This window comes from Polypterus senegalus, chromosome 14 (genome assembly GCF_016835505.1).
Source record: "Polypterus senegalus isolate Bchr_013 chromosome 14, ASM1683550v1, whole genome shotgun sequence".
NCBI lineage: Eukaryota > Metazoa > Chordata > Cladistia > Polypteriformes > Polypteridae > Polypterus > Polypterus senegalus.
The window spans coordinates 100,676,594-100,699,117 of record NC_053167.1 but is presented as its reverse complement, the minus strand read 5'-3'; the positions used below and the strand labels follow the sequence as shown (position 1 = coordinate 100,699,117).

Below are 22,524 nucleotides of genomic sequence, written 5' to 3'. Positions count from 1 at the left end.
CAGAACCATAGGTGAAGGGCTTAAGCATTTCACTCTTCTAGTGCTCCTGTGTAGTATAATTATTTCCTGTACCGTCATCAGTCCACACCTTGAACCTGTCCCAGTCATTCAATACATAAGACAGAATGTTCCTCTGGATATCAAGAATGAGCCTGATATGTCAGTGCAATATGTAACACAGAGAATGGAAAAGGCAGGCGCCATCTCCGGGCATGGAAACCACTCGGTAAGTGACAGTTCTTTGATCGATAGTGATCATCTCGATAGACATGTTAATGAAGGCATGGTTGGAACGATAAAGGAAATGGGTACCTGAACAATGTAAACTACTATAAGTCTAAAATACCTATACAATAACTATTATTGTAATAAACAAACAATAAAACAGCAGAGAAGCTGTGGATTAAATAAAAAGGCTGCAGATATCAGCAGGGAGACGTGAATCCCGTGGCAAAGCAAGGAAGGAAATGCAGAGACTGTAGTGACGGATGGCCTTATATAAGCAGGCAGCCAACAACGTGGGAGGCGTGGGGATGGGGGACCCAACGCCGCCTCACACAGCGACCGAGCTGCAGGCTATGGACGTATATATGTACGTAATTAGGATTCAGTTAGCGTTGGGAACCCGTGTACCAAATTTCTTGAAGATGGGCCCATAGGTAACAAAGACCGTTGGAAAGTTCAATATGGCGGCCAACAGTGGCATCACACAACCGAAATAAGTATGTACATCGGTTTCGGTTAGCGCAGGGAAGCCGCCTACCAAATTTCATGAAGATGGAGCCATAAATGAGAAAGTTCAACATGGTGGACGTTGTCGACCATTATACATAGAATTTCTAAATGAAACCTGCTTACCTTTTGTAAGGAAACTGTAAGGAATGAGCCTGCCAAATTTCAGCCTTCTACCTACACAGGAAGTTGGAGAATTAGTGATGAGTGAGTCAGTGAGGGCTTTGCCTTTTATTAGTATAGATAAGTTTTGGTTGGTAATTTTCTTAAAATGCATTTTCTGAATATTAGTGTGATTTGAGACAGCTTAGCTATCAACCTAAACAAACAGGCCCAACAGACTGAATGATCACCTCTCGTTTCCCAAGTTTCTTATGTTCTTATGATTATGAAAGTGGAAAAGCTCATCTACATCCTGTAATTTCTTGAGTTCATTTTTTTTATCATTACCTTACTTCTGTGTAAAGTTTAAACACAAGGGTTTTTTACTTCTGTTTCTTCACACTGTGTTTTTAAATTTTCAAAACTGGAAAACTGCACAATGCCAAGATATGTTTGGTAAAATAACCGTAAATATTTGAAGAAAATTTGAAACCAAACAATTTAATCATTTTATGTGTCTTTAGCTGAAAGATCTTAATTGGCACAACACACACATTTAACAAAATTTAAACATGAAGCTCTCCAATAATCACTGAAAGTATATTTCACTTAGAGAGCTGACAGGAAGGTGAAATTTTCAAACTGTAATTGCTTTAGAGATGGCAATTATTGTGACATTTCAAAAGGCAACTCCAAGTCAGCGTGAAGTCAAGTGAACTACATTTGAAAATACACTGAACCCCTAAGGTCACATCGCTTCCTCCACATTCTGTATGTTAATAAAAAAATAAATAAAAAATAAAAAAAAAACGCCAATGAGAGTCTTCAAAGACTTAGTTACAGCTTGCCACCAGAAATCAAACACAGAATTCTTTTAATAATCTGCTAAAGCCTATTTCCATAGCTAATGGGAATAAGGATTGTTTAGTCTGAATGAATGCTTGGATAGACATGTGTATTGCAGCTGATGATCACGTTATCTTCATTAATTTATACCTGCAGACTTACTCTTACACAATTTAATGCATGAAAAAGCTATTTTTATATGCAAATGTTAGCTTTATTACATTTTGTATGTTTTACAACTATCAAGTGGCACTGTACTTTTATTGGCTTTAGAAGGGGAAAAAAATGATAATTATTTTATAAGCAAAAATATAATATATGAAAATTGCAATTATCATACTAACATTTATATAAAAGTAGTATTTTGAATCCACCTAAAGCAATAAATTCAAGTGAACTACTCAGTGACAGCATGACTTGAATAACTGCCAGTCTTCTGTTCTGCAAGTTATATTTTCTGCTTATTTTTAATTTGTATTATTATAAGATGTCCATATACAATCAGAACTATGTATTTTTGCGGATTACTAGGTGTACTGCATAAGACAAGACAATTGTAAAAAATAAAATAAATAAATAAAAGCATAGAGCTACATCGGCTTTTGAATCTGTTAACATACATTTTTCAAGGATTAGGAAATGCTACTTACTGTAATACCCTAATATACATTCAATTTTCAATGGCAAGATTAGAGCTAAAATTACCAAGTAGAAAATTGCTGCCTTTTAGAAGTAGAGTATAATGCACATTTAAAAAGGCCCATTAAAGGCATATTTTTCACAACAATGTTTGAGAAAATTCAATGCGCCTAATACAAGGGATTCAGCTGGAGGTGTTAAGTGCAACATATAACCAAAAAATATGTTTACTTTCTTTAATTTGCATTTTGTTAACACATACCATTATAGAACGAGAGCATCTCAAGTCTGACAAACCAAAGGGTACCATCTAGTTCACCAAACCTATTGATTAGTTAAGCTGTCCCAATATTTCCCCTATAATGTAGTGCTGTACCTGCTGCTGGAATTCCATGTATGAATACAAGAACATTCAGAGCACTGGGACTGATAGAGCTGGACATCATGGTATATTGACATTAGAAAAAATGACATCTAAAAATTAGACCACAACCACTTTCACTGTAAAACATTGATATTTGAAATTTGTCAATATGGTCTATGGTTCATAATTAGCTACAACCAATAGGCTACCTAATTCTCTGTATGAAATGTCTCTGCCAAAGAATGAACTACCACAGGTTCTACATCAAGCATGGCAACACAGATATTCCTGTAGCAGCCCACTTCAACAGCCATGAACACTGTGACAGGGACTTTAAAGTCACAGTGCTTATGGGAAACTTCAGAACAAAGCAAGAGGGAAAAGAATGTTTAAATAGAGTGTCACGCACATGCGATTAGGGGGCCGCATAAGGACCTAAACTGGCGCATGCCAGAAGGGATTGGCAGGGTACTAACCTCTCTCTCTTTATTTCTGTAGAAAGAAAGACGCACCACCGCCATGAATCTGCCATGTTTACCTGACCACGCATCACCACTTCCGCCTTCCCTCTGTCGACCTCTGATGTTATCGTCAATCCCAGAATCCATCTCGGTTCCTTCCCAGCATTCATCTCTCTTCATTTCCGGTCCCTCACCATAAATCTTCCCCCATTCAGCCATTCTGTCAGTCTCTGTTAGATGAACTACTTCTGTACAAATCTACTTTGTCTCATTGTCTACAGTATACGGGGCAGGAAAACCCTAAACCTTTATGAGTTTTTTGTCTTATTACTACAAGAGATAGCTTTTATGGCCAGATATGAGGATTGTTTGCATCTCTCGACTGACACAGACAACCTTAATTCAGATCCACATCATTTTGAAAAACTCATTAGAAACTTCAAAAGACTTTGTTGGACAGTTATCTTATCAAAAGATCTTGACTATACTTTGTTCTCCTCTCTTGCTAAATTAATCTTAGTCTGGAGAAGTCTATTAATTTTTTACATTTCAGATGTCTCACCTAAAGGTTTTCCAATACTGTATCTGTCCTAGTGTCTATACAAGCACAGGGAATTCCAGTTTCTGTATTACATCTTGCTAGATAGGAACCTGTATGTTGGCCCACTGATGTTTTGGGGGAGGAGGCAGAAATAGTAAATTAATATAAATACTTAGGAACTAACTTGGATAACAATCTTAACTGGAATACAAATACAAAAAAATATATACTCTAAATGCAATCAGCGTTTATTTCTCCTCCTTAAACTAAAACTATTTAAAGCAGACAAGGACCGTGTGTTGTCCTTTCATCGCAGTCTGATCCACTCTGTTATCACTTTCAGTTTCACTGCCTAGTTTAGTGGTCTAACAAACCAAAATTTTAAAAAGCTCCAGCAGATTACTAAGCATGCAGCTAAAGTTACTGGGACCGATGTAGATGATCTGGCAAGTGTGTGTCAGAGGACAATGCTAAAGAAACTAGAAATAATCTCAACTGATGACAGACATCCATTACATGTAGAACTTCAGTAAATCACGAAGGATAGTCGCTTTGAAAACCCGCACAAATCGCTCTAGAAATTCCTTTCTTCCTAGTGCCATATGTCTTTTTAATAAAGAATATCGTAGAAAATGATTAACGTTTGGTATGTATCCTATAACATTTTTTGTGTAAACATGCTTTATCAAGCTTCTTGTCTGTATTTGTTTTGTTTCATTTCTTTCTGTCTTGTTATAAGATGCAACTGAGAAGACAAATTTCATGTTTTCTTGAGTAAAAATTACTAAATAAAGCAACCTTGAACCTCAGAGGACAACAGCTTCAAGAAAAGCGCAACATCTTTGTAGCATCCCTATCTCAAATTGTTTCCTTATTTATTCTATGGTTTAATTTCAGAGCATGCTAATACTGGCACTTTATCCTACTTTGCAATTTCAGTAATAGCTTTCATACTAACACTCAACCTGTCAAACCTGCAGCTCAAAGTCTTCTTCTTAAAGTTGAAAGTGACATTTACTTACTTCCACTTTTTCCTATGAGGCACCTATACACACATAAACTCTCACTTTCAGGCAACCCACCGTAACACTTGACAACAAGCATCCCACCTTTCATGCTGTCATGTAAACCGATTAGGTGTTTCCTTTCACAATAAAATTTATGAAAGTCTGCACATTAGTTTGATAAATTACAAAAAATAACAAAACATATTCAAAAGCAAGGATATAGTGTGTATAATATACTTTATAATTTAAACAACATAAGATGTAAACACTGACTCCCATCCATAGTCGTCACTATGGAATTGGTTTATATGTTACAAATAGGCATTTTTTGCTTACATAAAAGAGAAACTCTACAATAAACTACAAATGTACATTTTAATTATTTGTATAAGAATACATTTCTGTACAAATTAAATAATGCTTAGGAACACATGAACTGTCTGGTGGTCATTTATGAAGTATCAGGTTGCAACACTGCTCAGTGCATTACAGCATAACCCTCTGCTGTCTGAAGTGCAGGATCATTTTACATAACAGTGCTGTGTTTGTAGAATGTATCTGTAACATATCTACAGCAAGCCTTATGATTGATTTTATGAGTAATATAACAATTTTAAGTCTGCCTAATCTAATTCAGGATTTTGAAAGCTAGAGGGTACTCTGAGATCATTGAGCCAGGAACCAGCCTTGGAAAGGGCACCAGTCCAATGCAAGGCTCACTCAAGCATGCACACACACTCACTCTGGGCCAATATGCAAATCAGGTGAGGAAACCCCACAATGACACAAGGACAATGCCACACAGACGATGACATGACGAAGGATACAAGGCCAGGGAGATGGATTTGTAAGACTGCTAAACACTACACCTTGATTTTATAAGTAATACCATATACATTACAATGTATTAGAGATCTGTTTACAATAATAATGGCATATGACAAAAAAAAATAACCTGTAATGTCTTGACATTATAAATTTAAAAAAACAAAACTGAGTAGACTTGCAATGCATTGTGAAACTGCTCCTTAAGGAGAACAAAAAATAAATAAATAAAATAAGAACAAAAGAAAGAAACTATAATTATAAGTGGCAACCGAAAATATGCCAGGGTTAGGTTGAGAAGACAAACTGCTGATACTCTCATTTCAAAGTAAAAATTACATTGAGATGCAACAATATTATAGTAAACCAAAAACGCAAACATTTCATGACATAAAATAGACAAAGTGAACAAATCTGCAACTCATGCAGAATAACATATACTGTGAAAAGAACCTTACTCCGAAGGACGTTTAAATCTTTATAAGACACAGAACAAATATAAAACAGAACAATCAAATTTTAAAAAGCCAAGGCTATTTTATAAAAGTGTAAAGGAAATTTTCGAGCAGAATTAAATACACAAATAAATTAAACTACTGTGAAATGCGATAATAAAAAGAGCATAAATTATTCATGTAAATAAATAAACTTTTTTTTCCACAATATTCCTTCAAACATAACATGAAATATGGTTTGAATTTAAAACTGTCACTTTTGCTCATCAAAACTGAAAGGGGGCGGGTTCAAGCAAGTGCTGTACTTTAATACTAGAATTACCAGAGCCTACGAAAAAACTTGTAAATTCAGCCCACCTTAAATCCTTTCTCATCTCTTCGTCAGCGTCTTTTGCCCTGTAAATGTGTAGATAAGCAGCAAGCAGCCTGGTATCCCATCCCCCCGCCCATCATCCATCCATCCATCCATCCATTTTCCAACCCACTGAATCCGAACACAGGGTCATGGGGGTCTGCTGGAGCCAATCCCAGCCAACATAGGGCACAAGGCAGGAACCAATCCTGGGCAGGGTGCTAACCCACCGCAGCCCCGCCCATCACCGCAGTTCAATTCGCAAAGAAGTTTCTCAGTGCTGGAGCTTTATAGGGTAAAAAAGTACATCGTCATTTGGAATACTTACATTTCATGTGTGTTCCGTGTCAACCATAATCTATGTAAAAACGTAGTTAACACAGAAACATTTTTAATGTTTTATTAATAATTAACAAAATGTAGACATGAAATGTATAATGTGTGAAGCCGGAAATACAAATATGAAATAAACACTTTCACAAAAGGTACAAGTATAACAAAACAAGTGCACTTTTATTCAAGAATTTAACCGAAAAAAAAGAAAGCAGGCTACGGTAGGCAGTTGATACGACACCTCGTGCGGTGCAATGCAAAGAACTGCTGACTTCCAATCAAGAGGTTGTGGTTTCGATATCAGCTGCTTCCCAAATTTACCATTTAGAGTAGTGAGCTGCCGTTATTGTTAATATCATACAATAAAAACATACATTTGATTTGCATCTGTAAATTTATAGTACTTGTCAAAGTTAGTGGGTTTTTTTTTTTGTTTTATTCTCTCACTCACGTTCAAGCTCCCACAAGAACAACCACTTTATCTTTCAGATAAAGACGTGGTATAACAAAATAACAAACAAACTTGTTTTGGTATACTCCCTCTTTATCTGAAAACCGTGTCAGATCTTTGTGTGTGAACGAGACTGGGACTGAGAATGACTGTGGATGTGAATTTTTTTTATTCAGTTTTATTCTTGAGTGTTCCTGCTCATGCTGAATTAGTATGCGCCTTCTGATCCATGATGTCAAAGCTGCACTGACAAAAAAAGAGAGACTTAGGTAAATATGACATTTGGAATAATTCATTTTATGACCTGTATTGTACATTTCGAAAAATGTTGTTGCACTAATGTAACATTATATTCATTTGCATACCTTCATGCGGTTGTAGTCAGTGACCGCGTTTGTTTTTTTTTTTGTATTTTTTTCCTCGATGTTGGCCAGTGTCCACATGTTGCTGCATGGTGGTATTTCTTTTAAACTCCAGGAGATGCAGAGGACAGAATAGTACAGAGAGTTCATTTCCGCACTATTTACAATCAGCAGATTCAAATGTTAACAGTTCCCACACACACCTGTCCTTGTAGGACCGTCCTTCCTACATTTACGACATGTGTATAAGGTGTGAAGCCTGAAGTCCAAATATCAAATAAACACTTTCTTTTGTATAATATTAACAATAAGAGCAGCTCTCTACTCAAAACAGTAAACTTGAGAAGCTGCCAGCATCGAACCCTGAAGCTCTTGATTTAGAGTCAGCAGTTCTTAGCATTACACTACGCAAGCTGCCATATCAACAGCCTACAATAACCTGCTTTCTTTTTTCTTTGATTATATACTTGAATAAAAGTGCACTTGTTTTGTTATACTTGTACCTTTTGTGAAAGTGTTTATTTCATATTTGGACGTCAGGCTTCACACCTTATACACATGTTGTAAATGTAGGAAGGACGGTCCTTGGGTGTGTGTGGGAACTGTTAACATTTGAATTTGATGATTGTATAGATACATAGATATAATTCTTTATTGTCATTTTGCATACACATAACAAAATTTTTGTTGGTTGGATTCAGCTTCAATGCAGAATACTCAAATACACAATACACTATAAATAATAAAATAAACGTAATAAGTATAAAAGACAGCAGCAATAAAACATTATCAAGTCCAGACTTTCCTGAGGTAGTATGCCTACAGAGACCAGTCTTCTGTGTGCGTGGGTCTGCAGGGGAAGAATACGAGTGTGTGTGTTGGATTACGAGGGAAAGTGTGAGTGCATGTCTACAGGGGGGCAGGTTAGGGGTAGATGTAGATGTATGTGTGTGTATCAGCGGAGGCAGATGGACTTCACAGCTCTGGGGAAAAAGCTGTCTTTCAGCCTGCTGGTATGGTTTTTTTTGTTTCTGTACCGCTTTCCCAAAGGCAAAAAACAGTCCATTTCTCGGATGGGTGAGATCCGCAGCTATACATTTGTCCCTCTTCTGCACCCTTCCAGCATATACAGAGTCCAGGTCTAGGACTTCCCACGATCCCCTGTGCTGTTTTCACCACCCGTGCCAAGTCCTTCCTGACCTATGCAGCTTCCGTACCACACTGTCATACCGTGACAGAGAATGCTTTCTATAGCGGATCTGTAGAAGTTGGTTAGCAGCCGAAAGGAGAATCCAGCACATCTCATCTACCTGAGGAGGAAGAGTCTTTGTTGGGCCTTCCTTACCAGGTGAGATGTGTTAAAAGACCAGGGGCCTCATGCATAACGCTGTGTGTAGAATTAGCACTATAACATGACGTAAGCACAAAAGCGGAAATGTACTTACGCACAAAAAAATCTAAATGCATAAATCTGTGTGTTCGCCAACTTCCACTTTCTTCCTCTACATAAATCACCGGTCAGCGTGGAAATTAACGCACGTGCACGCGCCTGCTGTCCCGCCACAACTCCTCCTGGAATTACCCCTGTTTGAATATGCAAATCAATATACTGTAAATAGCCCTTAAGCTCAGTGTTCTGTGAAAAAGCAATGGAAAAAGTACGAGGAAAAACAGAAGAATTTCAGCGAATACCAAGTGGAGGCAAAGAAAAACTTACTATTTGTTGGTTTAAACAGTGGAATAAACAACAAAAGAAAGTTGATCAAGTGACATAGTGTGTCGGAGAAACTCGAAAGCTCAAGTTCACAAAGTCGCATAGTGCCTGAAATAAAAAAATAAGTTGTCACATATCAAAGTCGCAGTGAAAAGGCGAGTTGCAGTCCACGGTCTGAGTGTCATATGAAAGCTTATTAGGGTACAGAGAAAAAAAAGGCACACAGTATGAAAAAGGCACGAAATGTTAACTTTAATCTCTAAATTTCCACTTTAATCACAGTTTATTTTGTCATTAAAGCAGAACGTCATAAACTTTATCTTAAAATCGCTTAATTTACTAGTTTCTCAAATCCCATCGTAACTAAAGTAGCACATTAAATGCTTTGTTTTGTATTTGATCTTCTATGTGCTCTATGTGCGTGAATCACTATGTGCTTCCGTTCTTTCTCTTCCTCCGACAGGACACAGAATCCATTACATTCGTGATATTACAGCTCTCTGAATAATTAAAATACTGAGAAGTATATGTGATATCATTTTCATGATGATAGGTGTTAAAGCATGTTATTAAATATGGGAACACGGTGGCACAGTGATTGTTTCATGTCTTATGCAAGATGCTTTCTGTGCCATACGCGACCTTCAATGAAATGCTTTATTGCAGCAGTACTGTCTTTTTCAAATATACTAACCCCCAATTCTTGTCCTTCCTTTTCTTTCTCCAAATACCCAATCGCCACACAATCAGCTCTGCAATAGATGTTAAACCATCTGTAAGCTTAGAACGGCGATTTTTTAAAACTTTTAAGGAACATTGAAATATCTTCGTAATGTTTAATTATTCTATCCATCTATCCTTCCAGTGTCACTAGCCACAGCAAGAATACAGCGCGAGGAAGGAACAAACCGTGAACAAAGCTCAAATTACCGTGTACTTAAAGTTTTATCTGTAAATTATAAATTTCCCCTTGGGATTAATAAAGTATCTATCTATCTCTATCTATCTATCTATCTAATATAATAAAAATATTTTGCTGCATTTCATCTTAAAAATGATATTGTCATCATATGTAAATATGCACTTTATAAAGTGGCTCAGGTTGTGCAGTATTATAACTGTATCATAAGTACAATTACCTCACTGTAAACTTGCAAGTACAAACAGTTCTACAAGGAGCACTTGATAGAGTGATTGAGTGTGTGTATAATTCTTGGGATGAAACTGTTTGTGAACCGTGAGGTCCGAACAGGAAAGGCTCTGAAGCGTTTGTCGGATGAGACCAGTTCAAATAGCAAATAGGTAAGGCAGCATGTGCTTGATGCTGTATACCGATAATTCAATTTCCGATCAGCTGCTGTGCTCCTGTGATTTACACTCAAATACAGTGATATAAATACTCCGAGTGGTGCAGTAAGAGTAATATGGAAATGAGATGATACGATGTGGCAACCCCTAACGGGAGCAGCTGAAAGAAGAAGAAGAAGGTGCATGAGAGTAACAACACTAAAGCAGCTATTGTATTTAGAATAGTTTGACCATTCTGTGGACAATTATATTGTTACAGGTTAACTACAATCAGATGCATTAAACTTAATAAACAATATGCTGTTAATTTCAGTGTATTTATAAAGCCGCATCAGGGATGTGGATCTGAAAAAGAAAGATAAACCACACAGGAACAGTAGCGCTGCTTTGACGCTGGGTGCCGCCCAGTCTGCAAAACCAAGTGCAGAACTTGCTTACGACAGGGTATGAGCTACCATGGAAATGTGTGTGGCTTTACGCCAAGTTTAGGTTTTATACATCGCGATTTGAACATGGAAACGTTCTTACGCAACATTTCTGTGTGTATGCACCATTTATACATGAGGTCCCAGATCAGATCCGATGTGATGTGGATACCCAAGAACTTGATATTGTCCACACACATTACAGCCTCCTCATGTATGAATATAGGAGCATGTTCTGTTCTTCTGGACCTCCTATAATCCACAATGAGCGTTTTGGTCCTGCTGGTGTTCAAGATGAGGCTGTTGGCTGAGCACCATAGTGCTAGGTGTTGTATCTCCTCTCTATAGTGAGTCTCCTCATTGTCTGATATGAGACCCACCACGGTCGTATCATCCGCCAACTTAACAACCATATTTGTGGCATGGATAGCTGAGCAATCATGCATAAATAACGTGAAGAGTGCTGGGCTGAGCACACAACCCTGTGGCGTGCCTGTGTTCAAAACCAGTGTGCCTGATGTACGATCTCCAATGCTAACCACCTGAGGCCTGGTGGTGAGAAAGTCCCTGATCCAGAGACACAATCATGTGAACAGACCCAGATTATGAAGCTTTTGTACCAGCTTGTCCAGGATTACGGTGTTAAACGCTGAACTAAAATTGATGAATAGCATCGTAACATAAGTGTTAGGCCACTGCAGATGAGTCAGGGCTGTGTGAAGTAATATTGAGACGGCATCCTCTGTAGATCTGTTCCTCCTGTAGGCGAACTGATTGATGTCAAATCCAGCAAGGATAGCGTCTTTGATGTACTTCAGGAGGATTCTCTAAAAGCACTTCATTATTACTGGGGTCAGAGCCACAGGGCGGTAATCATTAAGGCAGGTGACCGCTGATTTTTTAGGCACTGGCACAATGGTGGAAGATTTGAGGCAGACAGAGACCATTGCAAGTTGTAGAGAAAGGATGACAATGTCCAGAAAGACTCCTGCCAATTGATCGGCAAATATTTTCAGTGTCTTACCCGACACCTTATCTGGTCCTGCAACTCTGTTGGTGTTGATCCTCCTCAGGGTGGACCTCACTTGGTGTAGTTGCAGGACTAGAAGCTGATGCTGCTCCTCCAGCTAAGGGAGATGTACAGTCTCCCTGCTGCTAGATGCATCAAAGCATGCAAAGAAACTGTTCAAGCTGTCAGGGAGGCTAAGGTCATAGCTGACCTGCTGATCGCTATGCTTATAATCCGTTATGGTCTTTAAGCCTCTCTGTACTATTCTGTCCTTTGCATCTCCTGGAGTTTAAAAGAAATACCACCATGCAGCAACATGTGGACACTGGCCAAAATAGGAGAAAAAAAAAAAAACGTGGTCACTGACTACAACCGCATTAAGGTATGCAAATGAATATAATGTTGCAATAGTGCAACAACATTTTTCGAAATATACCATACAGGTCATAAAATGAATTATTCCAAATGTCATATATACCCAAGTCTCTCTTTTTCTGTCAGTGCAGCTTTGACATCATGAATCTGAAGGTGTATACTAATTCAGCGTGAGCAGGAACACTCAAGAATAAAACTAAATAAAAAAAAATTCACATCCACAGTCATTCTCAGTCACACACACCACTCACATCCACGTCCACAGTTTTCCCAGTCCCAGTCTCGTTCACGCACAAGATCTAACACGTTTTTCAAATAAAGAGGGGGTAAAACAAAACACGTTTGTTTGTTATATCACGTCTTTATCTGAAAATGGCGTCACACATTGGGAGTTTGAACGTGAGTGAGAGAATAAAACAAAAAAAAAAAAAAACACTAACTTTGACAAATACTATAAACTTACAGACACAAATCAAATGTATGTTTTTATTGTATGATATTAACAATAACAGCAGCTCACTACTAAAAATGGTAAATTCGAGAAGCAGCTGATATCGAAACCGCAACCTCTTGATTGGAAGGCAGCAGTTCTTAGCATTGCACCACACAGGCTGTCGTATCAACCAACTACAATAACCTGCTTTCTTTTTTCTTCAGTAAAGAAAAGCCAAGCAAAATGACACCTTTTATTGTCTAACTAAAAAGATTACAATATGCAAGCTTTCGAGGCAACTCAGGCCCTTTCTTCAGGCAAGATGTAATACAGAAACTGAAGTTCCCTGTGTTTATAGCCACACACTAGGACAAGAAACAACATTGGTAAATCTTTAAATGAAAAATCTTAAATGTAAAAAATTAATAGGTTCATTCCGGCTAAGATTTTTCTTCAGTAAAATTTTTGAATAAAAGCAGATTTGTTTTGTTATACTTTAACCTTTTGTGAAAGTGTTTATTTCATGTTTGTATTTCAGGCTGACACATTATACATTTCATGTCTATATTTGGTCAATTATTACTAAAACATGAAAAACGTTTCTGTGTTAACGATGTTTTTACATAGAGTGTTGTTGACATGGAACACACATGAAATGTATGTATTCCAAATAACGGTGCACTTTTTTGCCCTATAAAGCTCCAGCACTTCACTCGAAGATGAACACTGAGTACTGAGAAACTTCTTTGCGAATTGAACTTCGGTGATCGGCGGGGGGTTGTACCAGGCTGTTTGCTGCTTATCGACACATTTACAGGACAAAAGACGCTAATGGAGAGATGAGAAAAGATTTAAGGTGGGCCAGATTTACAAGTTTTTTCATAGGCTCTGGTAATTCTAGTATTAATTGGTGAATCATCGGTACACCAGAATTAAACTTTGGCCACCAAATGCCACATTTATAGCAGACACTTCAGATGCAGGCTCCTAATAATGAATTCAGAGTTTGTTGAATTAAAGTAGCCACTTTGCACAGTAATTCTGGGCAACTTTTTCTTACATTTTTATTCCACGACATGAACAGTCACAACTTTGAATAAGCGCATGAGCCACAGGATTCAAAAGTCAAGCTTGTACATCTACTTGCTGTAGCCTCGCCCTCTTAGTTTTGAAAGTGAAAGTTTTTAATTAAAGTTGTATTTCAAGTTGCATTTGGAGAAATACTAAGGACATTCTTAAATAAGTAACAAAAAAATATTCCATGACACATTTATTTACTTTCACATTGCATGTTCTTTTTCTTAGCATCACATTTTATAGTCCTTTTATATATTTGCGGATTTATTTAATTTTGTCCAAATTATTACTCTATAAAAAAGAGAATGTCTCAAATGAGTTCATTCTATATTCTGTCTATTATGATCCAACTGTTTCTTTAAATTCTATTAGTACAGTACCAAACCCAATAATGCAGCTTTTGGCCAGATTTATACTTCACGTGACGTGACACATGCTCCAGCGGATGCTACTGCTACGCAAGCGTTTTACCTTTTATACTTGCGTGTAATTTACGAAAATCTGGAGGAATCCACCAGGTGGCAGTGCGAGATATTATCACAGTGGGTACAGGTTTGGCTTCGCTGTGTTGTGAATTGTCTGGAACGCCAATTAAATTCCAATTAAACCTTACTGCGAATGGCCTGGCTGCAGTCAGTTCTAGACATTAAACACTCACATTTACGACAGAGCTCACTGTACTTGCACCTGACAAGAATTTATATTGTATTCTGATATGCTTTTTTTTCTTAATCAGAGACCGATCATTTTACTTCTGGGAGACAGCGACGCTCTTTAGGCCTGCATATTCAGACAAGAGGTAGAAAATTGTAAGGTTGTTTAATTTCTATAGGTAAATCCTGATTACCCTTGTTAAAACATACCAACGGTTACATCTTAATTTTAAAATCAACTTATTTCATGCCTTGCTACACCCAAGCTTAGTCTTATTGGCATGGAATTAACAAGCCTGTCTAACTCTTTTTTGCATTTTCTGTATTCTGTCCCATGTCAACCTAATTTTGGTTGTCTAAAAATATGTTTATAGTCAAATAATCCCCTTTGCTAGGAAGACATAATGTTAAATTACGAGTAAGTTTAAGGATCCTTTTTTTCCTTCCACTTATTTACTCTGACACTGATAAGTAAATCAATAATAAAATTTTTCAACTACAGGATAAAGTTAAATTCTGAGCTTATAAATTTTAAAGAGGATATACTGTACATCTAAATGGTATATCTGTGAATTACAAAATTGCTTTTTGTCCTTTATGCATAGATTTATTTTTATTTACTATTTGGCTCAAACCTTGTGGCTCTTGTTGAGAAAGCGGACGCCATTTGGTTGTTTCACATGGATGTCACTTGTTTGTTTCACAATAATTAAGATTAGGTATATAAGTAGGTTTCACATTTCTGTTATCATTTTAGACCTAAAATGGTGATTTAACATCAGGGACCTATTTTATTGACCCCAAGGTTAGTGTTTGGGCGAGTGGACGGCTGTCTCAAGTGGCATCCACTTTCTGTACAAAAACCGAGACCATTAATCCATGGAAAGTTACAAAATTTGAGAAACAAGAGGTAACTTTTTTTAACTAATTGGAACAAAAGTAGGTGAAGAAACTTGCTAAGGGTCACAGTGTCAGCAGTGGAATTTGAACCCAAAGCCTCAGGGTTTGAAACAAAGGTCAACACCTTAACCACTACACCACATTGTCTGATTATCTTTTTATTTCACAGAATTGAAATTCAACATGCTGATACTTCGTCATTAGTAATGGGACGGCTCAGGGTAGTAGCAAGTGGCAAGAAATATTATAATGTTATCTTTTAAGATAGAAAGAGCTCCACATTGGTTGGGATGTCTATCCATGAAACCAATCTGTTCTATTCCTGCCTATTGCATTTAACTTTTTCTGTAATCAATCATTTCCTTCACTATTTTGTCATGGCTCCAAGGCACTCTGGTGGAGCTATACTGTCACCAGAGTGATTCACTGCAATTTGGGGTTCAATGTGCCAGAAGCTAAAATAAATATACAAAGAATCTTTCCAGTACTAATAATAGTTAAATACTACACGCAACAAGTTAAAAGGGAATAAAGTTTGGTAATATTTTCTTTTTAATTACTTTATACATTTTTACTGCGTTACCTGGTTAAAGGTGGGTAGCACAGCTCGTATCAAAATAAAGTGTACTATATAATTTGACTCCACAAACAATACATTGCTTTCTAGTTATATTATACAATGGGATTTGCTTGAAAACCTTGTTTTTTATTTCTTTTATCTTAACTTGCATTTAAAAACATTCACTAAAATTTAGAAAAGGTTATCATTTAAACTCTCCTAATGAGAAGTGGCAAAACGAGCACATGATTGTAACTAACACTTAAATCCAAAAAGCCCAACTCAGTGAATCAAGCATGTGATGGTCACATTGGCAACTAACCCCAAAAGTTCATTAATTATATACATCCTGAACAGGAGGACATATTCATTCTTTAGTTCGGAGAGTAATGAATACTGCAGCTTTGGCATTTCCTTTCTCCTAATGAGTGTATACTGTGAAGTAGGTTTTGCAACCCTTCGAAGTACAGCTGATCAGTAGTAAAGGAGGATAAGATAAAGTTACAGCGGTGATGTGACGCAAAGCTATTCGTCCACGTGTTACGTGTTTGTGCTTGGAAGCTAAAGGGAGCAGATCGTGAAATTAGAATGTAGACAGCAAGCCATGCGTTTTGAACGTTTTTAAACTGTGTGTGCTGTCAGTGTGTCTGTAAATTAGAACTGATGTAATGCAATCTTCATGGAGTAAGCGCACATCTGTTTTCTTTTTATTAGAGTGGGGCGATCGTGCTGAAACAATGAAATCGGGAAACATACGGGTGTTAAAAATATGAATGCCTTCTTTTGTAGTTAAATACTATTTAGGATAAATATTACCTAGTTAAAGGAATACGCGCGCGTTACGTGAAATTCTCTATGACAATACAGATGTGGTTCTCGTTGCCCATCCAAAAAATTAATATGCAGCCCCTTCCAGGAGAGAAATAATTCATAACACGTGCAGCTGATTTGCTGCTGCCCTTCCCACACAGGCGTGTATTTCCTAGTTTCACTACGCAGCGTTCGCTTAAAGTACGCAGGCATGGAGTTAACTTTTCCTACTATCCATTGCGCTCCACCTTAAATTTTGCTGGCAACCAGGAAACGCTCGAATGGCTTTAATGGATGAAGGGTGATTTCCAAACCAAATCACAGAACGTGGATAAACAGCATGGATTACTTTCAGAAACTGTAGGACGACTGTCCAACATAAAAACACCTTTTAAACAATTGGTTTTTTTTTTTCTTTTGCAATGATAAAATAAACGAGTACGTGGAATTGCATCCCAGTGGGACATAAATCACTTTACTCTACTGACAGAAAATATTAAGTAGACAGCAGCGCCGATCTCCCAACACTAGCCGGAAACGACAATGTTTGACCCTGCCGTGAAGAGCTGCACAAAAGGAGCCTTCAAAAACTGTTTTAATTACAGAACTTATTCTGCTAAACAGTTAACAACTGATCGCTTTTCCTGTTATAGCACAAACGTCATTCCAAAATAACTCACAGCGCAAAAATCATGGGGGAAGAAAGTTTGGTGGGTATGGGTTCACAGCTTCTAACTTAGTTACGTTTTATCCCCGATCACCAGAAACTGTATCACATTTTACTTTTCATGGTTTTAAGCACATAGGTAAACGCTCCTTATTCAATCCTCTAAATCCTTTACAATCTATACGTGCCTTGAAAATGATCTTAGTCAGACTGTCCGATTGTGCAAATAATAGATAAAATCACACTAAATATAATCCCATCACTTGAAATGGTGAATTAGACAAAAAACGTTATCTTCTTACAGTATGCATGGCATCATGACACAGACAATAAACACTTATAATAACAACAAATCATTGTTCAAATAAAATATTACCTTTCCATCATAATAATCAAGCATATGCGACTGCTAAAACCAAATAACAAATAACTTTTCACCATTCATGTGTGCTTTTTCATATACCTCAATGTCCGGGACGTCCCTGCTCAGCATTCTAGCCATGTTGACACGGAAACAAAATCAAATTATATTTATAACAACAAGTGACCTTTTAAGAAAACAAATTGAAAGAACTACAAAAAGCGAAATGGAACCGAAGAGCCCAACTGAAGTGTTTGAAGTCCTGAATGTTTGATCAAGTCCAGAGTACAGCAGCAACACCTTAAGAAAAGACTGATCCATTCTCCGTTTGGGGCAAGTCCCGTTCAGCTCTAAGATTCTTGCTGAACTAACTGCTTTGGTTCTGCGCCGGCCGAGTATGAATCAAGAATCTGCAAAAGACGTCCCGAAACGAGTTACTAACTGCCGCTCAATTCTGATGAAAGAAAAGCACAAATGGTCTCGCTCTGACATTGCTGCAAAACCTGCGCCACACGAAGTGGTAGATCCCAGGGCTGCAGTTTGCTAATAAGGGAAGCAACTTTATGAAGGTTACAAACACAGGGAAGAGGTTAATCCAGTTGCGATCGTGCAGTACAGGTCCTGTCGCATTCACACTGTCCATTATCTATCCATCCATCCATCCATTATTCAACTCGCTATATCCTAACTACAGGGTCACGGGGGTCTGCTGGAGCCAATCCCAGCTAACACAGGGCGCAAGGCAGGAAACAAACCACGGGCAGGGCGCCTGCCCACCGCAGCTGTCCATTATTCTTAATTTTATTTTTATGTCTTTTTACCCTTTCAAAGGTGTTGCTGACTGCAACGATATATTGCACTTGGCAATACGATTGCTGCAGCAAGAAAAAACTGCGCCGTAATAGTAAATAGTCAAATCGACGACAGTCTATAGAGCTAGACAAGTCGTGAAGATAGCAGCACTTGTTTAATACGAAGTTATAGTAGGGGATGTTACCTACAGAACTTAGTTCAGCTGCTATGTCGTTCTGATTTAAAAATGAATTATACCATGAACAAAAACGTGAACTTTTTTTTCTTTTTTGTTGCAAATGTGCAGGTTTAAATGATAAGTGCGGTTTTGGGCACTTGCGAACATATATCTTAATACTTAAAAGCTACATGTGAAATGCTATTCATTGGCTAAGCGCATATGAGAGTGAGAGATTGTGATTTTATTAATTTGGCAAACCCATATATTGAAATATTGGGAGGCAGGAAGCTGGAGACTACTCCTGCAACATATGACAGAAGGTGCAAGATCTTACTGAGGACATAGGAATATGGCAAGAAAGCAGCATGCTGACTGGCTTTCTGTGTGTGTTACTGACCTACAAAGGCAAATCAATGTGTCACTTTTTATTTATATCTAAATTGTAGGTTGGCTTGGGATGTTACATTAATGTTACCCAAAATATTAACTGGAAAATTCCTATGCAAAGCTCTAGAACAGGAATTCATAGATAGAATTCATTCATTACTGTTCCTTAATTGTTCCAGGCACTTTTTTTTACTTTATGTTTTGAAAATGCCCACAGGGTTTAATTGGTCTAAGATTTTCCCATTTTCTGCCTTTTGTTTTATTGGCTGAGAACATTTTTAGTCTTATAATTTCATGCAGAATGAGGATGAAAAAACTCCATGATATAATACATGCCAGTCTTGACCCACTTTGTATAAATGCAAACGACGTGAAATAAAAAAAAAATCTCATGTTACTTGTGTTAAATAACCGGCATGTCAGTTATTCAAAGCATGTGCATTTTTTTTCTAAAATATTGTTAACTAAATACTTCCAGAACAATTTGCGCACATCATAAACCGAAAACTAAAGTTAAATGGGATTGACTTTTTGAAATGAACATCCGCATTGCCACCTCATTCACTGGTCAAAAGTCTTATCTTCAGTTTAAAACAAATCCCATGTAGACTTGGGGTTCCTGTTTATGATGTTTGCTGATTTTTTTCCAGAAGGATTAATTTAAAAGATTTTAATAGCAAATTGCATGTGTTTTGCATGTTTTGAGCATATGACTAAATAAGTTGTGGATTATGCAGCTCAAGTAACGTGATTTTTTTTTTCCATTTTCTATGGATATTTTCACATCATTTGCCATTGTACAGTATTGGTCTGTTGTTATGCTCCTAAAATCTCAATAGCTTACCGATAGAAATTATCCAGGTTAATGGGGCACTTTAAAAAACTGCTAAAAACCCATTATTTTAATATGGCTTTCTTATAGCTTCATTTTAGTGTAACCCTGATATTCTGTATATGCATTTAATTATCATTTTCATCATGGCGCCACAATCCGTACTAACCCCTACTTTCTCTGCTGTTCTTTTTCCGGTTTTCTGTATTGACGATCTGCGCCGCCACCACTCGATCAAAGCACTGTGCAGTCCCTACATTGATGGATTGAAGGCCAGAGGTCCACATGACCATCATCATCTAATTCTTCCACATGAAGATTGAAAACCATGAGGACTGATTGAGATCATTTACAGAATGTTAGGTAGAATGCCCAGTGGAGGCTGGGTGGTCTCGTAGCCTCGGAACCCCTGAAAATTTTGGTTTTTTTTTTCTCCAGCTGTCTGGAGGTTTTTTTTTTTGTTTGGTTTTTCTTTCCTCCTGACCATCGGACCTTACTTTATTCTTTGATACTTAGTATTGCCTAATTTTCTTTTTATGTTTTTCTTTTTTCTTTCTTTATCTTGTAAAACACTTTGAGCTACATCATTTGTATGAAAATGTGCTATATAAGTAAATGTTCTTGTTGTTATATTGTATCATATACTGTTTTCTCTCCTGCATCAAAACATGAAGTTAAAATTTCTTCTTGACCATCACTACAAACTGTATGGGGTAAGTAACATATTAAAACATTTCATTTTTGGGTGGAGTATTCTTTTAGTATACCTCTTCTTCCTCAAAGTTTCCTTTTATTGAAAATGTCTGTGCTTCATCTTTCCTTCATCCAACAAAGATTATTCGCCTTAGGGGCAGTTCCCACAGATGTAGCATTTCACTTCTTGCATACCGAGGTGCATACCCGGAAACTCATCTGCAAATCCCTCTTTTTAGTTTATGAATGTACTTGAGCACTGTGGAGCAAGAAACAGTGAAGGGTTTGGCCAACATGTTGAGAAAAGGGGAGATAAGGTATGATTAGATCTGGAGTCAGATGCCTTCTGGTCACTGGCACAATCCTTTACATCTTCTCCAGCAGAGCTGGTACTGGTGATGCTTCCTTTCTTTTCTATGTATGTCTTTTTTTTTATGCAGCATTATAGTTAATGAATATACATACATTGGGTGGGGGTGCTGAAGTCTGGTCATTGTATTTTTATATTATGGTAAACTTTTTTCAGATTTCATTGTTTTGTATTTTTACCTTTATGTAATTTCAAGGGCGGCACAGTAGCACTGTTTCCTCACAATAAGGTGATTGAGGTTTGTGTCACCTTATGAACTTTGCATGTTTGCCGTGCAGGTTTGCTCCAGGCATTCTGGTTTCATCACACAGTCCAAATACATGCAGGTTAGATGAAGTGGCATTGCTAAATTGGCCTGTGTGGATGTTGACCCTGTGATAAACTGGCATCCTGGCTAGGGATTCTTCCTGCATTGTATCCTATGATTACTGGGATAGGCTCCAACATTCCACGAAATGGATAAGTGGGTTAGAAAAATGGAAGGCTAAATGTCATTTTAATAAAAATTGATTACAGAAAGAAGATGTAATTAGTAGCTGCTTCTTGAATTAGTATGTAGTGATTGTAGTTTTGTCACATGAACAGAAAACAGTGAAGTTGTAACTTGCATGTCCAACCAGCATGCCAATATGTTAAAACAACAGTGAAGGAGGAAGCCTGTTTAGATTTCTTATTTTGTAATGATCTACATAGAATTTGAGGTAAGGGTAATTGAACCATGAGGACCTAGATATCATAAAATAAGTTGTCAGTGATTTTATGACAGAGATTGTATAGCAAAAGTTAAATTGACAAATTTTATTTTAGTCAAGTAAATTTTGATTAAGTGTATTTGTCTAAATGAGGGAAACTTGGGCAAACCTTAAAATAAGGAAATGGTCAAGGAGTAGTTGATTCAATGTAAACTTATATAAGTACTGTGGCACTGGTTCATCCTAAAATTTTAAACTGCTAGAACTCTTACCAGAACTTTGCAGTGGATCTTTGAAAAACAAAAAAGCAGTTGTACTATGCAAGAATAAAATTACTAAAATATATTAGTTTGATTAAAATAAGCAGCAGTTAAAAAATATTAGTAATGCTAAAATGCTGGCATTTAGAAAGGAATATTGCAGAAAAAGCAAAAATTGACACAAAGAGAGTCTTCATTACTTTAGCAGTAAAGGAATAGTCAGAGAGGAGTTGAAACCCATTAGAAATAGTAAGAGTGAAATTAATTATACAGCAACTTAAATAGCAAATGCTATTGAAGTTTGTACAAGTTAAGACGTTGATAACTTAGTTAAAAGAATTATTAAAGATGTACTCAGTGATTTGCAGGTAGCAGAGAGTGAGAGAGATAGAGAGATGCTAGTACATTTAAAACGAGTGAAATCAAATAAATTGCTGTGGTTATATAACATGTACCCTCACGATAACAAGGAAAGCTAAAGAGTACATAATCATAAATGTACAGGTAGATGTTTTTTGCTTGGCTTTACACTTGACACACCTCCACCAGTGTCTGC

General features: G+C 37.1%; 1 protein-coding gene across 2 annotated transcripts in view; it reads right to left on the bottom strand.

The window, feature by feature from the left end:
* Positions 1–18,396, bottom strand: part of LOC120514913 (dihydropyrimidine dehydrogenase [NADP(+)]-like) — a 1,294,590-nt gene extending 1,276,194 nt beyond the window's left edge. Inside the window, exon 1 of one of the 2 annotated variants that reach the window (XM_039735551.1) lies at positions 17,864–18,396. In XM_039735551.1, the coding sequence (XP_039591485.1) occupies positions 17,864–17,902 (39 nt within the window). In that variant the 5' untranslated portion in view covers positions 17,903–18,396. The other variant, XM_039735552.1, reaches the window with a different exon arrangement.
* Positions 18,397–22,524: the final 4,128 nt, after the last annotated feature.